General features: G+C 37.7%; 1 protein-coding gene across 9 annotated transcripts in view; it reads right to left on the bottom strand.

Moving 5' to 3' along the window:
* The window catches only part of HUWE1 (HECT, UBA and WWE domain containing E3 ubiquitin protein ligase 1), a 162,845-nt gene that overhangs the window by 89,852 nt on the left and 53,888 nt on the right, over window positions 1-19,105 (bottom strand). For all 9 annotated transcript variants that reach the window (XM_032398210.1, XM_032398204.1, XM_032398211.1 and 6 more), the window contains 12 exons: window positions 10,189-10,251; window positions 8,244-8,321; window positions 7,141-7,188; window positions 6,991-7,059; window positions 6,285-6,384; window positions 4,897-4,997; window positions 4,261-4,411; window positions 3,998-4,125; window positions 3,265-3,405; window positions 2,946-3,051; window positions 689-823; window positions 94-195 (listed from right to left, as the gene is read on the bottom strand). In XM_032398210.1, coding sequence (XP_032254101.1) covers window positions 94-195; window positions 689-823; window positions 2,946-3,051; window positions 3,265-3,405; window positions 3,998-4,125; window positions 4,261-4,411; window positions 4,897-4,997; window positions 6,285-6,384; window positions 6,991-7,059; window positions 7,141-7,188; window positions 8,244-8,321; window positions 10,189-10,251 — 1,222 coding nt within the window. The remainder of the gene's footprint in view (window positions 1-93; window positions 196-688; window positions 824-2,945; window positions 3,052-3,264; window positions 3,406-3,997; window positions 4,126-4,260; window positions 4,412-4,896; window positions 4,998-6,284; window positions 6,385-6,990; window positions 7,060-7,140; window positions 7,189-8,243; window positions 8,322-10,188; window positions 10,252-19,105) is intronic.

Genomic DNA, 19,105 nt, shown 5'->3' with positions numbered 1-19,105 from the left:
GCCTGTCTTACTACAAGAGTAGCAACAGTATCAAAAGAACTAATCTTTGGAGAGAGTCAAACATCCTTCAAGAAAGAATTTAAAATCAAATACCATGTCGTATGCCATCTGAGAAAGCAGGGTCTTGAATGGCCTTCTTGAGGAAATTCAACATGGATTTGAGAAGTGCTGCTCTTTGTGGAATACACTGGACTCCTGGCAAGGGAGAAAGATGGAGGATTATACTGAGTTCACCATTAGACCACAATGAGCAGGCACATAAAACAATTTTTTAAGAGATGCACATACACTATATCAACACTAGCAGACATTCGAAGTGAAGATCTCTGGATATTGGGAAGCTTTGAAAACTGGGAAAATAAATCACCAAGAACTACACAAAACTAATACTAAAATGAAAAGACTGAAGTAAAAGTGCAAGTAAGAAGATTAACTCTCTTGATCCTCAATTCCTCTTTTAGATATTATCTGATCTCTGACATGGCTGCTTTGATAAAATAATGTGTGAACAGTTGGAAAACTATGAAATAAATGTTAATATGAGAAAATGGACACCAGAATGGCAAAGTAACATGTATAGTCCTAAGAAGCAAACCTCCAAGCGTACCACTGAAGCTGCTCCCAAAGTACCTTCTTGACTAGTTTAGTAATTCAGTGTGAAAGACTGGGTATCTACTTGTCTACCCACCAGGACGGGGGCCAGGGCCAGAGCCAGAGGAGAGGCTAGTGCTGCTACTAGAACTTGATGCCCTTAATTCAACATCTAGCCGGTGCTCCATAGAGATGGATGAGCCTGGACTAGTTTCCATAGTCACATCTGCAACTAAAGTAAAAGTTATGATAAAGAAACTAGTTAGAATAAAAGCACCACCAAAAGAACGATTGAGAAATTTTTTTCCCATTAAGGCGAGATAAATGATATAAAAATGGTGACAGATTATGATACTGAGACCCAATATAAAAATGTAAGCTTTCCACAAACAAATAGAAAGGTATTTAACAGCACTAGTTATTTAAGACATGCAAGTTAAAAACATTCCTTCAAAAGAAGTCCCCTTCAATATTTCTCAGCCACCAATGTGGGAGGAAAAATAGTGGTAAGTAAAACATGCAATTTCACACACTACTGGTGGGTAGCAGACTGTAGGTAGAGCTTTTTCTAATTTTAATGAAGTACAAGATACATAATTACTTCTTACAATTTGTAAAATATAATTAAGCTCCAATAGTAATAAACCATTGTTTATATTTTGAAATACTTTCTTCCAATCTTTTTATACATATACAAACATACATACTTGTGCCTACTTATATACAGGAAGCACAAACTCATAGTTTTGTAACCATTTTATTGAATATAAAATTTTCTCTACAAATACATCAGAATCACCTAGATTGGTTGTTAAAAATGTGGATTTCCTGGGGTGCCTGGGTGGCTCAGTTGTTTAAGCATCTGACTCTTGTTTTCAGCTCAGGTCATGATCTCAGGGTTGTGGGATCATGCCCCAAGTAGGGCTCTGCACTCAGCAGGGAGCCTGTTTGAGATTCTCTCTCTCCCTCTGCCATCCCCACCCCCTGCTTGTACATGCTCTCTCTAAATAAATAAAATCTTTAAAAAAATTTTTAAAAACATGGGATTTTCCTGGTCTTCACTTGCACACTTACTGAATCAAACATTGCAGATGGGGTCTACAACTTTTTAAAAATTTTATTTATTTTGAGAGAGAGAGCACGAGTGCACAAGCGGGGGGAGGGGGAGAGGGAGAGAATCTCAAGCAGACTCCACAATGAGTGCAGAATCTGATGTGGGGGGTTCAATCTCACGATCCTGATATCATGACCTGAGCTGAAATTAAGAGCTGGATGCTTAACCAACTGAGCCACCCAGGCACCCCTGAGATCTACATTTTTAGCAAGCACTTTAATTTATTCTTATGCATATTCAAGCTTGACAACACCTGATTTATAATAAACAGGCTTTTAAATAGTCTTCTATTTAGATGTCACATTTTAATCAACACTCTGGGATCTCACCCATTAACTCAAATGCCAGCTTGCCCACAATAAACCAGAGATAGAAATTGGGTAAAGGAGCTTCTAGGGACAGCAATGCATGTAAATAACTGTGTTCAGGAAAAACAATAGAGAAAAAGGAACAGCTTCCTATGGGTATTGAGTATCAAGAATGAAAGCATTATAAATTTTAGTACCTTTATCATAAGCATGATAACAGATTCATGTAATGACATCCTGGGTCACCAAGGTAAGAATTTAAATTCTAAGAAAGCTGTTTTAGGGAACTTTTTTTTCTTTATTACTATTATCATGAACTATGCATGGGGGGGCAGGGAGATTAAAAAAAAAAAAGAACACACATGATGATGCACCCAAAGATTAAGAATATCTGGTTGCCTAGCTTTTTGACTTCATGATTTAAAACATGTTGCCTATTCAACAACTTCGTCACCTCTCCTCTTCCTTCTCAAAATAGCCTGATAGTTTCATAAGGTCCCTAATGAGTCTACATTCTCCTTATCTTTCCCAAACACATATTTAAACACCTACAATATATCAGGCACTGTTAAAGAAAGAGCAGTGAATAAAACAGTACCCTGATCTCATGGAGCTTACATTTTAGTGGGAATAAGAAGATAATGAACCAATACTTAGAAAACAGCTATTAAGTCTTGAAATAAAACAGATTAACATCCCACAGTGATTGGGGGGGGCTCTACTGCAGCTCTACTATCTGCTTCACCTTCCATCACTATTCCCAACAACTTGTGCCTCCTCCTTTTATAGTTATCCTCATGAAAAACAATACACAAATCATTTACATAGAAAAACACTGTTCTGTTGCTGAAAATACACACTCAAGTCACTTGTGCACTTTGGAATTTATGAGGAGGAAGAATGAAAATTCTGACTTAGTAACTGTTAATTACCATCCATATCAGTTTCCATTTCTTCTCCTTCTTGTGTAGTACTGGGTCTCTGGATCTTTGGCTTGATCACAAATGGACATTCTTTTCGACACAAATCTACTTCATGCTACAATCAAGGGAAAAGTAGTAAGAAAATCCTACATATATACCAGGAGTTAAAAATAATTATAATGAAAGAATGTCACAGGCAGATTATAAAACTGGTTTCTAAAAACAGAAAAGGGCTAAGATGGCTCTTTAGGGTTATTAGGATACTAGGATTCCTAGGCTCAGGTCTTACTGGGTATGTCTATGCAAAGTGCTCCTTGTATAATAATACCTCAAGTCTATAAATGAAGATAGAAAGTCCACTATGGGATTGAAAAGCTGCCATGTCCAGGTTGGTGATGAGGTCAACCACTCTGACAGCTCTGGTGACAAATGTTATCTGGTCCTGTTCATCACCAAGAAACTTTATGACCTATTGAGGAGAGAAAAAAAGGCAAAGCCAATCAAATGAAAAGACACAAAACTGTGAATAATTATTTTGGAAACATGCAGTCCAGATCTCAGGGAGGCAAGTACAGTGTGGGAGAAAAGAAACAGGTTTGTCAAATGATAGCTCTATTACTTCTGGGACTGAACCTCCTGAGATAATGGGGACATAAAATTACTTTTCAGGATTAAATGAAATATTCAGGGAGAAAAAAGCCAAGCACACAGTAAAGCCAATTACCTTAATAGCACAATTTACGAAGTACCTTTACATATTTTTTCTTTAGGGTAACAGCCTAAGGTCATAATAAGATATGGCTAGTCTTGACTAGTAACTGGAGCCTGACTCTCAGACCATGTTAGACTGATCAATTCTTATTAATGGAGATAGCTACACTTAAAAATTGTTAATGAGACAGATAACTAGAATGCCAAACTAGAAAAATTAAGAATAACATTTTCTGGGTCAACTTTCTTATGCTATCTGCTCTCACTATTAACCATTCCAAACCTGTAACTCTACACCCTGCTCTTAGTTGGTTTCCCCACAAATGTATTTAAAAAAAAAAGCAGAGCACCTTCAATAAGGCTTCCATCATTCCACAGGAGACCAAGGCTTCACCACCAGCATCGTAGCTGGCCAGATGGTATAAAAAAGAGAAGAGAGCAGTGGCAAACTGGTGAGGGTATGGATCCATGGAAGGATCTATATGGGAGGTTGGGAGAGACAGAAAAAAAGTAAGCTCAGAATTTAATGTTAAGATGGAAAGATGTTAAACAAAGACTGACAAAAGCAAGGGTGAAGTTCTTGCTACCTAAAGTAACAATCATCAAAACTTACCAATCATGGCCTGGATACAGTTCCGCACAAGTACCGGCAAAAATCCATGGTAAGAGGCAGTTCCAGTACAGTCAATAATACTGCTGAGTTTGGGAGTTCTCTCCAAGTGGACAATTGATGTTAATGTTCGTAGAGAAGCAGCTTTAATCTCCTATGAAAATGGAAGGTAAACATGTGATGTATTAAATAAGTAGTAGATGACTGGGGGCACCTGGGTGGCTCAGTCAGTTTAAGTGTCCAAATCTTGATTACGGCTCAGGTCATGATCTCAGGGTCATGATATTGAGCCCCGTGCTCAGTATAGAGTCTGCTTGAGATCCTCTCCCTCTGCACCTCCCCCTCACTCTCTCTAATAAATAAAATAAATCTAAAAAAAAAAGGTAGATGATTGAACCAAGTTGCTAATACCCAGAACTCAAAATTAAAGTCATTCTACTGATAATGGTTTGGGGTAGATGGAGGTCTGTTGAGACTAACACTGAAAATCCAGCACTTAACTCTGCAGCTAAATATCCAAAGAGGAAGAGTAAAAGAGCTAAGCTTCCCTCTTGGGGTTCATTCTAAACCCGTGGGAAAAACCAAAAGGAAAATAAATACACATGAGCCTGACATACACAGGAGAATGTTAATACTTACCATAAGCTGCTTATCTGTTATCTGAAGGACATCTACCAACTCCTCTATCAACCCATTATACAAGATACTGTTTGCTGACTCCTGCAAGGCATTGGAATACACTGCAAAAGGAGAAATAAACACTTTAGGCAAGAAGGCAGTGGTCAAGCCACTGCCTAATGACAAACCTTTTGGCACCTACTGGTTCTGGGAAAAGATTCCCTTCCAACCAGCACTGGAGGGCAGAATCACTGAATTCTAGAAGATTGATCAAATATGGTGGTAAGCCCTAAATATTCTCCAAACTACAGACTCTCCTATTAGTACTGGTTGTCATGAGCAAGGATTTTTGGAAATGGAAGTGTGAAGAGTTAATTTTTTATAATATCACTACTTGATATAGTAACTATTATGCCTTGGATATAGACTTCCATTTTCGTCTCTTCATGTGCTGCTTCTGTTTTTCACTGGAAACACTTATACAGGCTGTAAAGAACAGAATTTGGACTACTGCAGACTAAGTCAGAAACATATGACACTGTGGAGTAAAAGCTGAGAATGAGTGTAATCCACTTTCAGTGTATCTCACACAGAGGTAATAGTAGACATAGTCTCCTGAAGTACAAACTAAGGGATTTGAGCACATTCATTTAGTTTAACAAACATGTATCCATTAACGCCCCAGAAGTTATGCTAGGTGTGAGTACAAAAAGAAGAGTTATGAATTTCACTTCAAGGAACTCAGTTTAAAAGAGGAGACAAACAAGTAATAACGTAACTAAAGCTGGTAATATTAACAGCAGCTACCATTTTATACCTTCTATGTGCCTAGCTTGTGCTAGGTGCTTTACCGGTTTTCATTTAACCCCTGTATCAGCCTATAAGGTTAAGTGCTGTCCCAATATTAAATGAAGAAACAGGCCAAAAGCATAAACATGTAGCTAATCATCTGCAGAATCCGGATGAGAGCCCAGGACTGATTGCAAAACCAGTGTCCTTTCTATTACTCTAAAGTAAAATGCACAGTATTGACTTAATGAATACCTTGAAAATTAACTTTGAAATTATACTACTGACGGGACAGAAGAGGAAGATGAAATGACAAGAGGAAGAATAGGGGCCAGGAGAGAGGACTACCTGAACATCCATCTAAAAGAAAAAGGGCCAAATCAAGACTAAACCCACGTGATAGGTCTGTAAGTATTACACTGTTTTCTAATACAACATTAAGGAGCTCAAGAATGATGAATACAGTGAACATTAGAAATGCAGGCATAATTTTACAATTTAACTTGCCACCTAGATAACTACAATAAGCCTCACAGGAACAAAGACACAGATGAAGCTCAAAGGAAATCATGTCTAAATTGCCTAATCAGGGCCTGTTAATTGTAGTGTTATTCTCTTACCTAATATAGATATTGCATGCAGCCTGGCTTGAACAGCTTGCAATCGTTTCCTGTGATTAGAAAAGCCATGGGCCAGCCGTATGTGTGTAAATAACAGCATCTGTAGGAATAAAGGCCTAAATTAGGAAACCAATGAAAACGGTGAATGTACTTTCTGAGGGCTAAATCTTACCTATTGGGATATTTGGTAAAATGGTTTACTGTTGCTATTTGTTAAGGTGTCAAACAGAACAGTTCTACTCTGTGGTTACCTGACAAAATGAGAGCCACAAAACACAGGCTCAGAGAATCCCAATATCCCAACATAAGCCAAGAACTATCACTATACTGATAGGCAACAAGCTGAAGACATTTGGCACAAGTTCTGATTGTTATTAATCAAATCAAATATTTTATCACCGTAACAATGAAAAAAACCCCACAGAACTAAATGTTTTCTCCTTTCGTCTGTAAAGTGTTGAGATACTAACACCAGATTTGCATGAGTAAAGCAGCTTATGTCTTCCTCAATCTCTCCTAAGAACCTACCTAGGAAGTTAGTAGGTGTTGGTCTCATAAAACATGAGGAAACGAAGGTTCACAGAGGCTAATTTACCCATGATCTGACTCCTTTCCTTCTGATATGCTGTCTCCCAGCCCAGCAAGTATCATTAATCTACATGGGTAACAACCATACCCTTTAGATAAATATGAGGACCTATCATACCTGCTTATCCTTAGGAATGCTGTACATTTTGGTAAGAGATTCCATGATTTCAGAAGGGCTTTCTGAAATCTACATTAGAAAAAAATTGGTTAGGAACAAAAAGTAAACTGAATGTTAGGAAACTAGCCAACAGTCAAATATTCCTCTTACCTTGTCAAGTTGCTCTATGTGAATATAATGTAGTGTGTTACTACTTGTCTGAAATTAAAAAGATAGAGTTGTTAGAAGTCACTGTTAATACCTTAGCTTCCCTTTCCATAAGACTAAAAGAGAGCTGTCTGAAAACCAAGATGTCACCCTAGGTTGAAGCCTAACTGAATGCTCTTAAAATCAAGGTAACTTTAGAGTCCCCCAAAATACCCATTTTATATATAGAATATTTTCAAGAAAGCTTCTTTGAAGACAATAGTATCAAAATATAATGCACATAGTCAGACACATTTAATATTCCTTATCCTTTTTAAAAAAGTTTTGTTATTTTTAACTGAAGTATAATTAATATACACTGTTATATTTGTTTCAAGTGTACAGTATAATGATTCAGCACTTCCACATTACTCAGTGCTCATCACAGTGAGTGTACTTTTAATCCCCTTTATTTCACCCACCCCTCTACGCACCTCCACTCCAGCAACCACCAGTTTGTTCTCTGTATTTGTCTACTGTTTTGTCTCTTTTCTCTTCCTTATCCCTTTTTAAACCTAACTTAATTCCCACAGCCTCTGTATTCATAGCAAAGACCAAATCCATGAAAATGGTTTCCACCCTAGATATGTACTACAGCTGTTTTCAAGGAGCCATAATCTAGAAAGATTATTTATTATCCTATAGGTAGGGAAAAAATCTTACTCACTAAGCTACTTATAAACAAAACTGAATTTTATTGTCTCCTCAAAGAATATGGAATGACTAGATAACTGAAGCAGGACCCTTGTAAGCAATATATAGACTTCTTACAAACTGGCTAATAGAGAAAATTGAGTGATCACTATCCAGACTATTAAACTGAATGTTGGAATTCTCAACTGAGACGGAGAAAAACGCACAAGTCATGGCAATGCCTCATAGGGGAGTCCTATCTTTCAGCAGCTCCAATATAAGATCCAAACCTATGAAGAGTTATTCCTGAGAAGCTGCTAGGTATATTTAACTTGGGAGGGCAGCAATGCAGCTCAAAACCATCCTCTCATTTAACTGAGGAGTCCTAGAAGTCCATCACAGACTCTATCAGAACAAGTCTGAATGAGACTCACCCTTTTCTCGATTTTGACCTCGGCCCCAGGGTCTGCATAGAATTCAAAGTGTAGTGTAGTTGCACTGGGTGGGTATTTCTGTGTATAAAGCACATGAAATAATCAGATACCATCTTCTCCCCAAATCATCCTTCAAAGTCCTAACCATTTGTCCAACTCATTGTAGCAGCAGAATGAGCAGTGTAGTCAGCAGCTATAGCGCCTTCACCCCTCGTCTTAGCAGAACTCAGATGTCCTATAACAACACAAAATCAGGAGGATGGAGCCCAGAGCTCCAAAAGCCTTCACATTTCTTACTGATAAGTTATTGGTTGCTCTTTCTTTCAAGAGATCAATTCTGACTGTAGCTATTTTCAAGAAGAAAAAGAGAGGCAAGTCGGCCAAGCAATAATGAATAAGAATCCAAGAAAGGATGGAGAACAAATACAAGGCTCTAGGTACCAACTTGGGAATAGAAAAGAACATTGTTATGGAAACTTTAGTGTATACCATCACCTTTTGAAATATTTTATTCAAACTATGCTTCATTAGTGTACCTTCTTAATACTCCCTTTCATACCATTCTACACCACTTCCCATGGTATCAAAATGCTTTTCTGCACAGGTAAATACCAAGTCAATATGAACCAGACCCTGACAACGAATCCTCTTTAACTCTAGAAAAGCAAAGACAAAATTAAGACGACAACAGCATGCCCATTAGAATGAATCCTTAAAACAAACCAGTAGCATAGCATGGTTGCTTCTGAGAATGGAGAATTACTGAATTATATTTACATAACACATTAATTTTAAAAATTGATTATTGTATACAATTTTGAAATTGCATGCATATGTATTTCTAAAAACATGCGTATGTATTACTTCCTTTTAAAGTACACATCATATGTTTCAAAGTCTCACTGATATACCAAATATCAATAAATAAAAGGATGTGCGATTTCTTAACACAGACTGGGCCCAAGACAGACATCATACAAACTTAGTAGAGTGTATCATACTGTTTTGACAAGGGGTAAAGAACAAGCTTGATATACAAAAGGAGGCTCAGAATTAACCAACTTTAAGACGAAAGTCATTTTCTCATAATTAGAATTCCAAACTGAATACTCTTTAAGATTTATGTACCTTTATTAAAGAGACAATACTTACCTCCCGTATTACCCAATATTCATTCATATAACGCACACTAAAGAACGTATACCAACTAAGGTGGGAAAGTAATTTGTTTTAATTTGTAGTTTTCTTTGACCAGAAAAAGAACCATTCTCCCAGGGAAAAAAGGCTTGCTAAGATAAATTCACTGAATTTCATCGCAGCTATTTGTCCTATACACGACAAACTGACAAAAAGAGCAACATCTGCTGGAAAGTATGTTGCTTCTTGGCACAACTGTTTTTAACAAATCCAACTGTACCCTGTAGTTCCAAAACAACGTATCAAAGCAGAAGGGAGGATGGCTTAACCTTCTAACCTAAGCATGGATGAAAGGTATGAACAGGACAGGGCATGAGGAGTAAACATGGAAAACACACAGAACATTTTAAGTTCTCAATAACCTTCATGGCAGGACTGTTCCCCAAGCATCCATTCTTAAAAACCACACCATACTGCCCAGAATTCCAATAGTTTCAGTGAGAGAACGCAAGCAAATACCCTTTCTGGGATTTTTCAACACTTTCAAACGGATTCACCAAATACAGCTTCCTACTCAAGAGCTGGGTATGAACATATACTGTGTTTCTGAGATTGTTCCTACTGTCAGCACACTGAGGACCTAAGCATTTCTAGACAAGATGTGCTATGTCTCAATTGATCTCAGGTTCCTCAAAGGTCCTGATGTGAAGTGGCAACTTAATATACCATATATTCATTGTAAAGTAAGGCTCAAAAAGAGACCACACATAGCTCTGCCAAAAGATACCCATATCCCAGAGTTACTTACCATCATATGCAAGTCTCTGCAACATTCTGCAAGTCCAAAGCCATTCTCCTTTCCACCCCAGCTCTAAAAAAGGAAAAAGGCAGTGTTAGTGCTTAAAGTAGCCCTGTGTATAAAATATTTAAGAGTATGTGGCTGCTTGGAATACGGTGTTGGCATTGAGAAGACATCCACTGTGAAAGTCCAACAAAGACAGGGAGCAAACAGAAGCAAGGACTTAAGACTCAAGGTCTGCCTAAAGGTGATTTCTCCAACGAGATCAATTTCACTGTTCTGTGAGGATGCTACTGGGAAGAACATAAGCAACTATAAGCAATTATACATGCCTTCAGTCATACCTGCTGACAGGTCAGTCTTATCCCATCAGGCCTTCAGTACTATATTATGCTTTCCATGCTCTCAGCCTGTTCACCTTCCTCACTACAGTGAGGAATCACATGCTCTACAGTTTTTTCGACATGAACCAAGTTGCAAAGCAGAAGACTCTATATTGCCTACTCCTACTATACTCTGTCACCACAAAGTCTAAAAACTCATCAAGTACTAGCCCCTAAGGTAATGGGGGAAAATGACTAAATTGTGCACTACTACTGGCCTCCAAATCCAAACCTCCAGCCATATATTCTTACTTAATAAACTCACTTGCATTTTCAACAGTGTTTGAGATATCATTTTTGCCTGATTCGGAATGCTCCCAAGGGTGGGGTGAACATTTGTTGAAAACATTAAAAAGCAAATGCATTAATCCCTGCTTCCTGGGACAAGGGCTAAACAATAGACAAACTGGAAAGTATGGGGGGGAAATGGCTGGGGAGTGAGATGCTTTGGAGAATAAGGGCTTGGAAAAGTTCCACAGACTCCTGGGAATCTAGAAGGCCACATGTACGCCCAAGGTTAAACACATTCTCAGAAAAGACCCAAGAAGGCCCCAAGTTCTACACGCCTGGGTGATCATCAGGCTCTGTGCAAGTCACAAGTGAAGGCTAAGGCATAGTTATAAACATCCTGGTTGAGTAGTGAAGATAGGAGTATTGCCACTGAACATACACACAAAACTTACCTGCAAAGACTGGGGGGGGGGGAGGTATGTATTTTCTTGTTTAGGAGTTTAAGGGAAATCACTAGCCAACCCCTAAGCTAAGAGCATTAATGATCACATAATTATGAAATCAGTTCAGAAAAGTCTAAAGAAACAACAACTGGGCGCCTGGGTGGCTCAGTTGGTTAAGCGACTGCCTTCGGCTCAGGTCATGATCCCGGGGTCCTGGGATCGAGCCCCACCTTGGGCTTCCCTTGCTCTTTGGGGAGCCTGCTTCTCCTTCTCCCTCTGCCTGCCACTCTCCCTGCTTGTGCTCTCTCTCTGTCAAATAAAATCTTTAAAAGGTACAAACTTAAAAAAAAGTAAAATAAAGAAACAACAACAAACCATAACAACAAACCCTGGGGAAGAGTGAGAATTTGATTTCCAGAGTTGCCACATTATATTAAAAATGTCCATTATTCAAGAAAAAAACTATGAGGTATATACAAAGAAACAAGACACTATGAAACACACAAAGGAAAAAAAATTACAGCAACATGAGCATGAGCAGTGATGTTAGCATGATGGCCAAATAAGACCTATCTCACTGCCCCTATGCAACAATTTGGCATCCATCCATGGACAAAAGTGCCTTTGTTGGAGTTGGGGAACCTAGCCCCATAAGCCAAAGGATGGGGGGGGTAGTCTCACCCACCTGCGTATTGGGTAATAGACCTGCATACTGGTCTCAGCTACAGACCCTGCAGTGGCCTATGAACCAGCTACAGCCACTCTGAGGAGCCCCAGGAGAACATGGTCTTAAAGAATCACCCATGGGCAAAGCTACCATCTGTGGGATTATGAATGAACACCTCTAAGTCAGAATCCCGCCCAGGCAAAACGACAGAGCAGTGCCACGGGGCCTCAGATGGCCTCAGATAGCCGGTCCCCTACCGCCCCTGCCGTGTGTCGGGACCAGGGTCCGGTGCTCAGAGCCCCTTGTCCCGGGAAACAGGGTGCGGCCGGAAAGGGGGCCGCCCCCTCGCCTGTCACGCAATGCACGTTCGTGGGGAACCTGGTGCTAAACCATTTGATGGTGCTAAACCATTTGAAGATGATCTGCTTCTGGGTCAGGGTTTTGTACATAGCAGAGCAGCACCCTCACTGTGATCTATTGAAAGTCAGCCCTCGACACAAGGGTTTGTAAAAACAAACAAAAAAAGGAATCACCCATGGATGACAAAGTTTAAAGGACAAAAATATTAAAAATGGTAAGAGCTAAAATAATTTGTTAATGAATATACAATTTAAAAAGAGGTAAACTGAACATTAAAAACATAAAATGAGGTTGGGGGGAGTAAAAGGGTAGAGTGGGTGTGATCAAAGTTGTTATTAGCTTAAAAAAGACTTAGCTATAAGATGTTTTATGTAGGCTCCTGGTAACCACAAAGCAAAAACGTAGATTAGATACAAAAAAGATAAACAGAAAGGAATCAAAGCATACTACTATGGAAAACCATCAATTCACAAAGGAAGGCAGAGAGAGAGGAAGAAAGGACAAGGAAAATACAAAACTGCCATAAAACAGTAAGATGGCATTACTAAGTCCTCGCCTATCAATAATAACTCTAAATGTAGATGTATTGATTTTCCAATTAAAAGGCATGGAGTGGCTGGATGGATTAGAAAAACAAGACCCAATCAAGAAATGGGCAGAAGACATGAACAGACATTTCTCCAAGAACATCCAAATGGCCAAAAGACACATGAAAAAGTGCTCAACATCACTTGGCACCAGGGAAATCCAAATCAAAACCACAATGAAATACCACCTCACACCAGTCAGAATGGCTAAAATTAACGCATCAGGAAATGATGTTGGTGAGGATGTGGAGAAAGGGGAACCCTCCTACACTGCTGGTGGGAATGCAAAATGGTGCAGCCACTCTGGAAAACAGTATGGAGGTTCCTCCAAAAGTTGAAAATAGAGCTACCCTACGACCCAGCAACTGCACTACTCGGTATTTACCCCAAAGATACAAATGTAGTGATCCGAAAAGGCACCTGCACCCCAATGTATAGCAGCAATGCCCGTAATAGCCAAACTATGGAAAAAGCCCAGATGTCCATCGACAGATGAATGGATAAAGAAGATGTGGTATATAAATATATATATACAATGGAATATTACGCAACCATCAAAAAATGAAATATTGCCATTTGCAACAACATAGATGGAACTAGGGGGTATTATGCTAAGTGAAATAAGTCAATCAGAGAAAGACAATTATTATATGATCTCACTGATATGTGGAATTTAAGAAACAAGGCAAAGGATCATAGGGGAAGAAAGGAAAAAATGAAACAAGACAAAACCAGAGAAGGAGACAAACCATAAGAGACTCTTAATCATAGGAAACAAACTGAGGATTGCTAGAGGGGAGGGGGGTGGAGGGATGGGGTAACTGGGTGATGGGACATTGGGGAGGGTATGTGTTGTAATTACACTGGGTATAAGACTGATGAATTACAGACCTGTACCCCAGAAACAAATAATACATTATATGTTAATTAATTGAATTTAAATAAAATTTAAACAAACAAGACCCATGGACTCACTTCAGCTTACATGGACTCACTTCAGCTTTAAAGACACATGTAGACTCAAAGTGAAGGGATGGAAAAAGATATTCTATGCAAAAGAAATGAAAGGAGAGCATGGGCAGCTATACTTGTATCAGACAAAATACACTCTTACTCAAAACGTGTAACAAGAGACAAAGAAGGTCATTATATAATGATAAAGGGGTTAATTCAAACAGCATGTAACAACTGTAAATTATATGCACACAATACTGGAGCACCTAAATACATTAAAAGCAAATACTAACAGATCTGAAGGGAGAAAGAGATAACAATACATAATGATAGGGGATGTCACCACCCTACTTTCAACAATGGATAGATTGTCCTGACAGAATATAAGGAAATTCTGAATTTAAACTATACGTTTTTTTAAAGTTTTTATTTAAATTCCAGTTAATATACAGTGTGATATTAGTTTCAGGTGTACAATATAGTGATTCAACACTTCCATTCAACACCCGGTGCTCATCACAAGTGTACTCCTTAATCCCCATCACCTATTTAACCCATCCCCCCATTACCTCCCCCATGGTGACATCAGTTTGTTCTCTATAGATAAGAGTGTGTTTCTTGGTTTGCCTATCTTTTCCCTTTATTTGTTTTGTTTCTTAAATTCCACATATAAGTGAAATCATATGGTATTTGTCTTTCTCTGACTTATTTTGCTTAGCATAATACTTTCTAGCTCCATCCATATTGTTGCAAATGGCAACCTACCAGGAATATACAGAACATTTCACTGAACAGTAGAATACACACTCTTCTCAAATGTACATAAAACATTCTCCCACATAGATTACATAGTAAGTTACAAAACAAGTCTTAGCAAATTTAAGAGACTGAAATTATACCAAGTATCTTTCCTAACCACAATGGTATAAAACTAGAAATCAATAATAGGAGGAAAACTGGAAAATTCACAATATGTGGAAACTAAACAATACATTCCTGAAGAACCAATGAATCAAAAAAAGGAATCAAAAGGGAAATTTAAAAATATCAGGACAAAAAACAATGGAAACACAACATATCAAAACTTACGGGATGCACCAAAAGTAGTTCTGAGAAGTTTACAGGGATAAATGACTACGGTAAGAAACAAGAAAGATCTCAAATACACAACCTAACTTTATAACTCAAGGATACAAAAGAACAAACTAATGCCAAAATTAGTAGAAGGAAGGAAAATGACCACAGCAGAAATAGATGAAATAGAGACCAAAAAAAAAAAAAAAAATAGAAAAGCTCAATAAAAGTAAAAGCGGGTTTTTTGGAAAAGATGAACGAAATAGATGACATTTTAGCTAGAAATGAGGAGACATTACAAATGATACCACAGAGATATAAAGGATTAAGAGACTACCTGTGATTTCACTTACACGTGGAATTTAAGAAACAAAACAAAGAAAAAAAGGAGAGAGAGACAAACCAAGAAACAGACTCTTCACTATAGAGAACAAACTGATGGTTACTGGTGGGGAGGTGGGGAGGGAGATGGGTGAAATAGGTGGTGGGGTTTAAGAATACACTTATGATGAGCACTGAGTAATGTAAAGAATTGTTGAATCACTATACTGCATTCCTAAAACTAATATAACACTGTATGTTAACTATAGTGGAATTAAAATTTAAAAAATAATAAAAAAGAAAACTACATATGAACAAATTGCCAACATATTGGATGACCTAGAAGAATTGGATAAATTCCTAGAATATCAATAGTGGATAATGAAGAAATAGAAAATCTGAACAGACCAATAATGAGTAAGAAGATTAAATCAGTAATCAAAACATACCCAATACAGAAAAGCATAGGACCAGATCGTTTTCCTGGTACATTCACCAAACATTTAAAGAATTAATACCAATCCTTCTCAAATTCTTACCAAAAAGTTGAAGAGGCCAGACTTCCAAACTCATTTTAAGAGGCCAAAATTACCCTGATAGCAAAGCCAGATAAGGACACTACAAGAAAACTACAGGCCATCATTCCTGATAAATGAAGATGCAAAAACTGTCATCAAACTACTAGCAAACGAAATTGAAACAGCACATTAAAATGATCATACACAATTATCAAGTGGGATTAATCCTTGAGATGCAATCATTGTTCAACATATACAAGCCAATAAATATGATATAACACATTAATAGAGTTAAAGACAAAAATCATATGATGTCAATAGATGCTGAAAAAACATTTGACAAAAAGTCAATATCCTTTCAGGATAAAAACTCAAAAATGAGGTATAGAAGGAACACAGCTCAACGTTTTAATAAAGGCCATATGTGACAAGTCCATCGCTAACATCATACTCAAATGGTGAAAAGATGAAAGCTCTCCCTCCCTCTAAGATCCTGAACAAGACAAGGGTACACACTCTTAACACTCCTATTCAATATAATACTGGAAGTCCTAGCCAGAACAATTAGGCAAGAAAAAAAATAAAAGGCATCCACTTGAGAAAGAGGTAAAACTGTCTTCATTTACAAATGATATTATCTTATGTATTAAAAAAAACCCTAAAAACCCCACCAAAAAACTGTTAGAACTAAATCAGTCACATTTCTATACATTAACAATAAACTATATGAAAAAGAAATTAAAAAATCCTGGGGTGCTTGAGTGGCTCAGCTGGTTAAACGTCCAGCTCTTAATTTCAGCTCAGGTCATGATTCTCAGGGTTGTGAGACTGAGCCCTAGGGCGGCTCCGTGCTGGGTGTGTGTAGACTGCTTAGGATTCTCTCTCTCCCACTCCCTCTGCCCCTCCCCACCCCACCCTTCCTGCTCTCTCTCAAAAAAAGTTAAAAAAAGAAAACAATCCCATTTATAGTAGCACCAGAAACAGTAAAATACTTAGCAATAAATTTAACCAAGGTGAAAGACCTGTACATTGAAAACTATAAAACACTGATGAAAGAAATTAAAGACACAAATGGAAAGATATCCTGTGTTCATGAATCACAAGAATATTGTTAAAATGTCCATACAATCCAAGGGCCATCTACAGATTCATGTAATTGCTATTTAAAATTCCAATGACATTTTTTTCAGAGAAATAGGAAAAAAAATCCTCAAATTTATGGAACCACAAAAGACCCCAAATAGCTAACGCAATCTTGAGAAGGAACAGCAAAGCTAGAGGCATCACACTTCCTGATTTCAAACATTACAAAGCTAGAGTAATAAAAACAGTACGGTATTGACATAAACACAGACAAATTACACCAACAGAACAGAATCAAGAGCCCAGAAATAAACCCTCACATATATGGTCAACTAATATTTAAAAGGGAGCCAAGAATAATCAATGGGGAAAGCAGACTCTTTGATAAATGGTGCTGGGAAAACTGGGTAACAAAATGCAGAAAAATGAAAATGGACTTTCTTTTACCACTCAAAAAATTGAACTTGAAATGGATTAAAGACTTCAACATGAGACCAGAAACTGTAAAACTACTAAAAGAAAACAGTAAAAGCTCCTTGACACTGGTCTTGGTACTTTTTTTGGATACCAAAAGTACAAGCAACAATGGCAAAAACAAGTGAGAGAACAGTAAAAGAATTCCTACAACTCAGTAATACACACAAAAAATGATTTAAAAAAAGGGCAGAGGAGTTAAGTAGACATTTTCCCAAATAAGACATATAAATGGCCAACAGGTATACGAAATAGCGTTCAGTATCACTAATCATCAGGGAAATGCAAATCATAACCACCATGAGATATTGCCTCATATCTGTTAGAATCTAGACTATTATCAAAAAGACAAGAGATAACAAGTACTGGCTAAGATGTGGAGAAAAGGAGACCCTTGTGCACTGCTGGTGGGGATGTAAATTGGTATAGCTACTATGGAAAAATGCTATCCTCAAAAAATTAAAAATAGAACTACTATACGATCCAGCAATCCCAATTCTGGGTATATATCCAAAGGAAATGGTACCAGGACATCAAAGAGATATCTGCCCTCTCCTATTAACTACAACATTATTCACACTAGACAACGTATGGTGACAAACTAAGTGTTCATCTATGGATGGATGGATGAAGAAGATGACACACACACACACACACACACACGAGTATTATTCAGCCATGAGAAAGAAGGAATTCCAGCCTTTACTGACAACATGGATGGACCTTGAGGGTATTCTACTAATTGAAATAAGTCAGGTGAGATAGAGAAAGACAATCACTATATCATATCACTTATATGTGGAATTTAAAAAAGCTGAACTCACAGAAACAGAACGGTGGTTGCCAGGGGCTAGGGCTTGGGGGAAATGGGAAGATGTTGGTCAAAGGGTACAAACTTCCAGTTATATGATAAGATCTAGGGATCTAATGTACAGCATGGTGACTACAGTTAACAATATTGTATTATATACTTATCAGTTGCTCAGAGTAAATATTAAATGTTCTCACCACAAAAAAGGAATGATAACTATGTGAGGTGATAATCCTAGTGTGGTAATCACTTTGTAATATGTTAAGTGTATCAAATCAACATGTTGTAAACCTTAAATTTACACGTTATATATCAATTATATCTCAATAAAGCTAGAAAAAAACAGAAACTATTCCTAAATCCAGATATTGGACTTAACAGGCAAAGACTTTAAATCACTGATTTTAGATACGCTCAAAGGGCTAAAGGAAATCATACACAAAGAACTAAGGGAAACCATGAGAATGGTTTCATCAAATATCAACGAAGAGATTATAAAAAAGGAAGCAAATAGAAAATACAGCACTGTAAAGCACAGTAACAGAAATGAAAATATTCACTTTTTGAGTGTTTCAACAGCAGATGTAAGCAGGGAGAAGAATCAATCAACTAATGTAATTAAATATACAGAACATCAGATGGTAATATGTGCTATAAAGAAAAATAAAGGCAAAAAGGGTGACAAGGAGTAGACAGTGTTCCAATTTTAAAACAGGATGTTAGGGAAGACCTTCCAGAGACAGTGGTACTTAAGACTTAAAGATGAGGGAGCAAGCCATAGAGACAACTGGGAACATAGCTGTGTAGAGGTCCTGCAGGAAGAGTGTACCTAGCACTGTCCAGGAAAGGAAAGGGACCAGGTACATGGAATAGGCTAAGCCTAGGGGAAACAAATGGGAGGAGAGGTCAGAAGTTTGATATTGTACACATTACAACTATTAGATATCCAGTAGAGATTTTTGAGGCAGTAATTATATAAGAAAGCCCAGGGTGGAGCCCTGAGCCACTCTAACACTCAGA

Source organism: Phoca vitulina, unplaced genomic scaffold (genome assembly GCF_004348235.1).
Source record: "Phoca vitulina isolate PV1807 unplaced genomic scaffold, GSC_HSeal_1.0 scaffold111, whole genome shotgun sequence".
Lineage (NCBI taxonomy): Eukaryota > Metazoa > Chordata > Mammalia > Carnivora > Phocidae > Phoca > Phoca vitulina.
This window is presented reverse-complemented; position numbering and strand designations above follow the sequence as displayed.